This window comes from Canis lupus, chromosome 20 (assembly GCF_011100685.1).
Source record: "Canis lupus familiaris isolate Mischka breed German Shepherd chromosome 20, alternate assembly UU_Cfam_GSD_1.0, whole genome shotgun sequence".
In the NCBI taxonomy this organism is placed as follows: domain Eukaryota; kingdom Metazoa; phylum Chordata; class Mammalia; order Carnivora; family Canidae; genus Canis; species Canis lupus.
Window position 1 is genome coordinate 55278791 of NC_049241.1, and position 8951 is coordinate 55287741.

Genomic DNA, 8951 nt, shown 5'->3' on the forward strand with positions numbered 1-8951 from the left:
GGACGCAGACAGGCACACACGGGGCAGGGAAGGAGGCATTCAGGCTGGGGCAGGCTGGCATGGGGCTCTGCCTCCCAGACATAACTCACAAGCTGGTCCAGTTGCTTCCTGAGGCCACTTCTAGAACCTTCCAGAAGGGCCCTTGCAGGAGGGCTGCACGACTATTTGCTGCAGGAGAGAGTGTGTGTGGTGTGCCTCTCCGCCTGCCCAAAGCTGTGAAAAAACGCTTGGGAATCAAGAGGGAGGGAGGCTGGGCCCAGGCCTGCCTCACACCAATGTGCTCTAAGTTTAGATTCATTATCAAGATCCAAAAGTTCTGGAGCGCCGGGCCAGCTCAGTTGGAGGAACGTGACTCTTGATCTCGGGGTTGTTGAGTTTGAGCCCCACATTGCATGTAGAGAGGACTTTAAAAAAAAAAAAAAAGGTCCTAAAATTCCAACCGAGGCTAAGCTAACAGTGTTAATAAAAGCTACAAAAACCACACGACAGGTGACCTGCCCTTGTGTTAGAGGTCTCATTGTTAAAATCAAACCCACAGTTAACATCTCGTAGAGCCAAACTTTGCACTGAACATCCCTCAAAACTGCCTGGAGTGGAGGGTGTGTGTATGTGGTTTGGGGCACGTAATCCTGTACAGCAGATTCAGGTCCGAAGACAAAACTGTCCACAGTGTTTATGTCTTTCTCTCTTTTTTAACCCAAGTATGCGTTCTGGACATTTCTGGATGTTTGGAATTATCGGCCATGCACACCGTGTAAAAGTGAACAAACACATACAGGATTTGACAACTAAGCATGCTGGTCCTGTCAGAAACTGGGATTAAAGCTTGCGGTGCCTACCGTTTCTGTCTACTCTCTGCCCCCCAACATTTTCCAAGGGTACTCTTCAGGGTGCCAGGTGCTGCCCAGAGGCCCAAGAGGGCAGGAAATACATGTCCGTGGGCTTGGCCAAGTGGTGGTTCTCGGGTTAGCTCTAAGCAGCCATTTAGGCAAGAGGTGGCGGGGAAAGTGAGCCTCCTACGGGAGGATCAAGCTGGAGGAGAAAAGGGAGTATCACTGAGGAGGGCCTGCCAGGCTGGGCTGGGCGGCTGAGGGGGAGGGAGCAGGAAACGGCTCTGCCCCTTTCCTGGGGGTGCAGTACAGGCCCCTCACTGGTCCTGCTCAGCCTCCAGGCTCTGCAACAACCCAGCATGCAGACGGGACAGACCAACAGAGACAGGACAGGAAAAACCGCATCAAGCAGGAATGCAGATTCAGCAGAGGGGACACCTTGGCGGGGGGAGCAGAGTGGACGGCACCCCAGGGCCACACAGGACCCTTCCACATCAACAAGAGCTCTTTGGGGTTGTAAGCTGTTTTGGAGGGTGGAAAGGAGTCCTAAGACCAAACACTGTGCACCCTGCCCTGGGAAAACTGCAGCACAATGCCCTAGGGGACCTGTTCTAGTACATTCCACAGCGGAGCCGATCCTGACAGTAAAACCCGGATGCACCTACCAAGGACACGGCATGGAAGCACGACAGGGCGTAACTGAGCTACAGCCAGCATGACAGCCTAGCCTGCACCTGTTTTTGTAAATAAAGCTTTATTGGACTGACTGGGACATGCCCCCTCATTCGCAGTCGGTCTGTGGCCGCATGGGGCTCCCAGGGCGGGGGTGAGCAGTCCTCAGGGAGCCAAACTATACAATAAGGTTCGGCAGACACCTGGCTCAGGCGCTGCTCCCCCAGGGGAAGGAAGGGGACCCTCCCTCACGCAGCCTGACAGACAGGACTCGGGAAATTGGGGACAGCGTTGAGGAAAAGCCAGTCTGAACTGGTGGTGCTCGGACACGAGCGACCCTCTCGAGGCCATTTCCAGGGCACCATTTCGGGCTGATCTTCCAGACGGACCTTACCACCACCACTACCGAGGCCAGGGAGGCCGCTCTTGGGGTTTCCCTCCCAGTCGATTGGCTACTAAATACTTCTCAAGGCGGGCAACTGCAGAAAACAAGCCGGTCCCCGAGTCAGCAAGGCCGAGGGGAGGAACCCGGCGCTGACTCACTGCACCTTCCCTGCGAGCAGGCCGGGCCTGGGCAGGGGACCCAGGCCACCTGGGCAGGGGACCGGAAGATTATGTAAAGGGCAGGGCCCTACACCTGAGCGGGCTGGAGTCACCACAAATGACAGCTATTGTTATTTTTATGGGCAGCCAAGAAAAAGGCACCAGATGCCTCTCGCCCTTGCCCAGGCTGGGCCTGCCGCCCGGGTCCCTGCCCCCATTCGGCTTCTTGCATTTCCGCCAATCAAGCGACATAACCGCCAACCTATTCAGCCCAAACAAGCCGGCCACGAAACCCTCCCATATCCTGAAGAAAGACTCAACTATGTTCTGCTTTATCATCTCAATCAACCTTACTGCAGACCTTGGACTGCTGCAACATGTTTCTTTAAAAGCGAAGAAGAAAAAAAAAAAGCAAAAAAGAACTGCGAAGATTCTCTAGAACGTTCTGTAAAAACAGCTCTCTGGCCCCCCCACTGGAAACTGCGCTGCTTTCAACCAGTATCAGCCTGGTCTGTTTGCAGACTCGACTCACTGGCTCAGTGCACGAGGTGCTGCGGTAAGGCCTGTCCCCACCCTCCTGTCGCTGTCCCACCTCCTGGCAGCCAGGCCGGGCCCCCCGCATCCCTGGGGAAGTTGCATCACGCTCTAGGCCTGGCTGCCTCAGCCGGAAGACGGAGACGACTGCAACATTCCCTCACGAGCTAGCTGCCGCTGCCGAGTGCGGAAGGAGCGCCAGGCGGGGGGACGGGCGGCAGTCACAGAGGTTACAGGAAGCAGGAACCCTGTGCTAAGTGTGAAAGCCGGGCAAGAGCACCGTCTCTCCTCTCTCCTCGCTGACGTCCCGCTGGTTAAAGGTACAACATACGCGTCTTCCGCCCACAGGTGTTCCTGGTATCATCAGGCTTTATGACTTCCAGGAGTCCTAAGGGACTTTCACGTGGATCTTTACCAAGGAAGGGAGACGGGGTTTGGTTGTGTGGGTGCAGACATTTGTCCAGACTCCAAATGTTCTGCTTTACGTGTGTATCTCACTATGTGCCTGTGATAACCTAGAAAAACAAGAAATCCAGACCCGTATTGGGCTCCAGTGAATGTCAGGCGTGCTCAAGGGCTTAGGGCTGGCGTGAACCAGCGCCTGCAACTTAGAAATGCACTCCAAAAACTACAACGGATGGGTGGACAGACAGGAGGACAGAGAAGGCTGCGCTAGCTGGAATGCGGCCAAATGCCAGGGGCAAGATCTAGGGGTGAGCGCTTGGGTGTTCGGCTCTCGAGACTTTTGGGCCCATTTGGAATGTAACAACGGTGCCGGGCACGTGGCAGGCGCTCGCAGATACTCCCACTTGAGACAACTCGATCGGAGCCACCTCTGATTCACGCTGTGAACTGCTTAGCAGGCACACGCGGGAGGTTCTCGGAAACTCTGTGAAAGGATCTTCTGCCGAACAAAGAGACCGAGTGGCTCATCGAAGTCAGTCTGGATGCCACAGAAATGAGCCGTTGGAGGAGGCGGGAGAGACAGCACCCTGGCAGAGCTTACTCAAAGCCCTGCCTTTGCTCAACGCGCAGGCGACTCAACAGTCAAACCCTCGAGTCTGCGGGACTGGCTTCCCCTCCACAGGCGGGGCGGGTTAACTCGGATCCTTAAGACAGTCAAGTCACCCCAGGAAGCAGGCGAAAGGTCTCCAAGGTCACCACAAGCCCAGGAAATTAATCATCGGGGTCTCCTTTTGAGTTTAACCACACTGGAACCTCCCAGCCCCCAAAAAAACCCAGGCCGGGCGCAGATTGTTTATTCCCCAACGGAGACAGCAGATGGCGGCAGCACCCAGTTCAAAACGCAACGACAACAAAGTCAGGCACCCGCAGCCTAACTGAAGACTTTTAAGCCAGGACCCAGTCCCTAGGCCGTTGTCCCCTACCGTCCACCCCACTGTACGACGGCCCCTGCAGACGAGACGGCCACTTCGCGCTGGATCATCTTATCTTACGGGGGAAATCCCACCCAAAGGAGGATGGGCCAACCCGCCAGCCCCCCAAAGACACCGACAAACACGGAAACCCTCCACTGCCCCCAGAGAAAGCCGCCCAAATGTGGGCAGCTGAGAAAGCAAGGGTGGCCATTTTAGGCCACCAGGGGCTGGGAAGAGGGCGAGAAGAAAGGAGGCAGGAAAGCGGGGCCCGCAGACCCGGAGGAAAGCACGAGCTCCCGCTCACTGCGCGGAGCAGGCCCAGAGTGGCGGAAATTCCTGACCAGCAAGCGCCATCTCCGGACTCCGAACAAGCGGATCCAAATTTCTAGATAACAGGCCCTGTGGGGTCGAACTCTAAATAGGTGCAGGCTGTGGCCCACGGGCGTGTGTTTCAAAGGAAAACCTGGCCCTTTCTGTCCTAGTGTCGGAGCAAGGATTCTAGGCTCTTCCTGGAAAATTCATCAGTCCTCCATTGGCCACCTCCAACTTCCTTTTCTAGAGATTATTTTGAAGGGAGCTTCAAAAAACAAAAAAGAAGAAAACAAGGGGAGACCGACTTAAAAGCCCAAATGCTACAGATTGGAGTGCCAGCTTCCTGCCCGGTATGTCGATCTGCGAGTGGAGCCTTTGTTCCTGGCTCAGGCATTTGAGGTTTCTGTGGAGACGTGAAGCGGGACCGGACGAGGGGCGGGGAGAGTATATGTACGACGCCTGGACCAGGCAAGAACAAAGGTGCTGGGCGGGCGGCAGCCGGCGGGGCGGGTTTACCTGCTTGCCCCTGTAGAAAAGCCTCTGCAGGCCTGGCTCCACGTGGAACAGCTCCTGGATCTTCCTCCTCAGCTCCTCCACCTTGGTCAGCCTGGACAGTGAGTCCACGGTGTGGGCCACCTTCCCGTCCATGGTGCGAACCTGGATCCACATGGTGTCTGCTGGTGCTGGGCGGGAGAGAGCGGGACCTCTGGGTCAGTTCTGCGGCTGCCACCAGCAGACCGCACCGTGCCACGCTCAGGTCACCTTGGCTTTGTCCAGTCTGTGGACACGAGGAAACTCCCCGAAAGCCCTCCCGGCGCACGGGCCCGGGGACCAGCCGCAGCTGAGCAGGGCCCCCAGAGTCGATGAAGACGAATTAGTGCATTAATGACCAACAACGGTGGAAGTGCCAGGAGGAAGGGCAAATTAGGGGAAGGCAAGAGGCATCTCGGACCGCTCAGTCCAACCCACTCCGACTTTCACGGGGAGGGCGGAGGGGGGAGGGCAATGTCCACAGAAGCAAGGAGGACACAGCCAAGAGGCGAGGGACCAGGCTCGTTCGTTCATTCATTCATTCATTCATTCATTCATTCCCTGGATTAATACTGAAGCAAGAGGAAAACCCAAAAGTCCGGCGCGGGTTGGAACTTCAGAAGTCCCAGAAACTCAACTAAGTGTGACCGAAGGGGAAGGACACCCCCACCCCCGCCAGACCCCGGAGCCCCCAACCCTGGGCGCCCGCGGCCCCGCCGCCCCCCCCCCGCGCGCGTGCGCGACGCGGCCGGCCCCGCGGTGGCCATGGCAACCGGCCGCCCCGTCCCGGCCGCCCCCGCGCGCGCCGCGCGACTCACCTCGGCCCCACGGCGGCCTCACGCGCAGGCTTGCGTTCCCGGGACCCCGACCCACGGAGCCAGAGCCCCTCTTATTCTCCCGCCCGCCCGCTCGGGCCACGCCAACTAGCCCACGCCCACCCCCACCGCTGGGACCGGCCGAGGGGCCCCGCGCGCCAAGTCCCGCCCCCTCACTTGAGCCGCCTCGCTCATTGGCTGCGCCGCGCCCGGCTGCCCCGCCCCGCCCGCTCCCCATTGGCCCAGGCGCGCCCGGGGAACTAAGGGCGCGCGAAATCGGGCTCGGGCGCGACAATTGAATCGCGGGGCGCCCCGCGCGCAGGCGCGGAGCCTGACATCCTCCCCTGCGGCTCGCCCGGCCCTCCCCCACCCGGCCGGCGCGACCCCCGCGGGGCTCTGGGTAGGTTCCTCCCGCCCCTGCCGGCGCCCCGGCTGCGCGGGCGACTCCCGGGGGCCGGCGGGGCGGGGGCGGGGGCAGGGCCCGGGACGGCGTGCAGAGCCGCCAGGCTGCGGGGCGTGCGTGCGCCGGTGCCGGCCGCGCGTCCCCGGGCAGCTCCGGAAAGTTTTGCAAAGTCCCCGCGCCCGGTGCGCCGGGCCCTCTCCCCGCCCCGGGCCGGGAAGGCACCCAGATCAGTGCGGAGGCTCACCTCTCCGGCCGCCCCGATCCGCTCTCCTGCCTGCGCGCCTGGCCTGGCTGGGGATGGCGATGGAGACGCGTGCGTGGCCCCGGACCCCGCGCGGACCTGCCTGCGACCCGGAGCGCCTGGACGGCCGCCGCTGCCCGCCGCGCTGCCAGCTGCTCTGATTTTTTTTCCCGCGAAAACTCGGCGTTTGGGAGTTGCGGGGCCGCAGGAGGCCGCGCCAGGGGCGGGCGCCTGCCTGGTGATTGGCCGCCGCAGTGGCGGGAAGCGAGAAAGGGGGTGGGGGGCGCCCCCTCCTCCACCCACCCCCACTCCGCCCAGCGGGCCACGGCCCCGCCCAGCCCTGCGCGCTCTGCTGGGCGCGCCCAGTGTGCAGCCCGGCCCAGTGGCGGGAGCTGGGCCCCCCCCCCCACTATGAGTGTCCCTCAGGAGCCCTAGGGACGCCCGGGGCAGGGACCCCGGGTAGAGACCCCCTGACCTTTCATTCCTTTTCCACAGCCCCTCTCCCCCGGGGCACGGGCACGCACTGACCAGTAGGGCAAGGAGGGCCAGAATCAATGTTTAAACACGGCAGTAGAATGTGGGGGCCCCTCTCGAGATCGCCTGGACCCCGATGGCCAGCCTGATCGCCCCAAGCTCCATTTCCTGGCGTCAGGGCCTGCTAGAGCTCCCTACCCTACCCACCCGCAGGGCTTGTTTGCTGGGTTTCCCGCCTCGTTTTCCCGCCTTCGCCGGCTGTCCAGGCGGGCAGGACTGCCCTGCCCCCTCCGCCCTGCTTGCTCTGCTGTGGCCAGCCTTGGCGGGCACACAGTGACCCATGCTGGGCACCTACAAAGCGCCCGGTCGCAGTGTTCAGAGCTGGGGGGGGCCCCAACAATGGGCAAGGCCAACCCTGTTGGTGGTCTCCAGAAGGGTAAATTCTTGTCTGGAGAGACAGGCAAAAAAATGAATACGTAAAGCAAATCATTTCAGATACTGCTATTTGCATTGAAGACAGGACAGTAGCTGGAGAGGCATGTGGGGGGTGGGCAGAGAGGACGTTCTGGTTGAGGTGGAGAGGTGGGCCTCTCTGAACAGATGACATTTGAGCTGAGATCTGAGATAGAAACCAAGGACAGATGGGTCAAGGAGGGACAGGCAAGCTCAGAGGCCAGAAAAGCCTTAGAAATGTAGCGGGGAGCAGCCAGGAGCCAGTGTAGCTGAGCAGAGAGGGGACGAGGTCAGAGAGGGGTGGCATCTAAGACCTCAAGGGCCACCAGGAGGACTTTGGGCTTTATCTCTTGAGAGCAGTGAGCAGCACAGGAAGACTGAGCAGAAGAGTGATGACCTCCAACTTCTGTTTGTACAGGTCTCCCTGGCACTGAGTAGAGTCCCTTCTAGGCACTGGTCCTTCTGCTATTATTTCCCCAAGTGGCAGACAGAAGAATGTCCCCCTAAAGATAGCCATATCCTAATCCCTGAGCCTGTGAATATGGTAGTTTCCATGGCAAAAGAGACCTTGCAGATGAGATTAAAAGACCTTTCAGTGGGGGAGATTATTTTAGATTATGCAGGCTGGTCCAAACTCATCACAAGGGTCTAACAAGTGAAAGAGGCAGAAGGGCAGAGAAGAAGTGACAACAGAAGTAGAGGTTGGCATGATGAGACCCACAGACAAGGAATGTGGGGAAACCCATAGAGACTCCAAAAAAGGTGATGGCTGGATTCCTCTCCTAGAACCCTAAAACACCTTCTTAGCCCCTTAAGACCTGTTTTGGATTTCTGACCTCCAGAACGGTAAGAGAATAAATTTGTTTTTTAAGTCACTAAAAATGTGAGGATTTGTCATAGAAGTCATAGGGAACAAATAGAGTCCAAGATACAAAGTCCAGATGCTACAGTTAACTTCTTCCAACTTCAGAATTTCGTCTGTGCTACTAAGTATCTCTCTGGGCACACACCCATCAGCTGGGTACAGACCACATCCCAGGGATCGGCAGGTATAAAGCAGGCCTACCTGAGTCTGGGATGAGGTTTTTTATGCTAGGAACCTGCCATGGGAACTTGGCCCATCCCTGGTGAGAGCATATCATCTGTTTGTACCTACTGTTGCAAAAACTCAACAGGACCAAAAGAGGAAAAACATTCTTCAGGCGTATTTGGAGCAGGGCACAGCCCAGGCCCCTCAGATATCCCAAGTCAAGTAACGCAGAATGAGGTCTGGCTTTCCCTGCAGGAAGAACTTTGAGGGGCCCATTTCTCCAATCATTTTCAGAAAGTTGGAGAGGTTGCTTGGGTTCGTTAACAAACATGAATAAAAGACTGTGCCAGGCATCTCCAGAAGAAGTTTACAAACCATTCAGGGAGACAAACTAGCAATGCTTACAAAAGACATGATATGAAATAATAAAGCAAGATAGGACAAAGACAATGAAGAAGGCCTGCCAGAGTCTGGAGAATGGACACTTCCTGGCACCTCTTCTGCTCCAGTGGCTCACCACTGCCCACATGCAAGTCAGGCCCCCAGGAAAACCATTAGTGGGCAAAAGGCCTGTTTCCTTTTTGCAAAATGATATATTCTGGAAGGTGACTAAATCACTCAACAAACTTATTGACACCCCTCTTGTCTGAACCAGCCCCAGAGTCAAGCAGATGTTGATGGGCACAAAGCTTCCAGAAACTAAGTCCTACCTTGTGGGGACTTCCCATTCAATT

General features: G+C 58.0%; 1 protein-coding gene across 5 annotated transcripts in view; it reads right to left on the reverse strand.

Moving 5' to 3' along the window:
* UHRF1 (ubiquitin like with PHD and ring finger domains 1) overlaps nucleotides 1-6415 on the reverse strand; it is a 32104-nt gene extending 25689 nt beyond the window's left edge. Inside the window, exons 1-2 of one of the 5 annotated variants that reach the window (XM_038567699.1) lie at nucleotides 6264-6415; nucleotides 4787-4953 (exon numbers count right to left, since the gene is read on the reverse strand). In XM_038567699.1, the coding sequence (XP_038423627.1) occupies nucleotides 4787-4939 (153 nt within the window). In that variant the 5' untranslated portion in view covers nucleotides 4940-4953; nucleotides 6264-6415. Of the gene's footprint in view, nucleotides 1-2577; nucleotides 2790-4786; nucleotides 4954-5032; nucleotides 5446-5619; nucleotides 5757-6263 lie in introns of those variants that run through there. The other 4 variants (XM_038567700.1, XM_038567696.1, XM_038567698.1 and 1 more) reach the window with 4 other exon arrangements.
* Between the last annotated feature and the right edge of the window lie 2536 nt (nucleotides 6416-8951).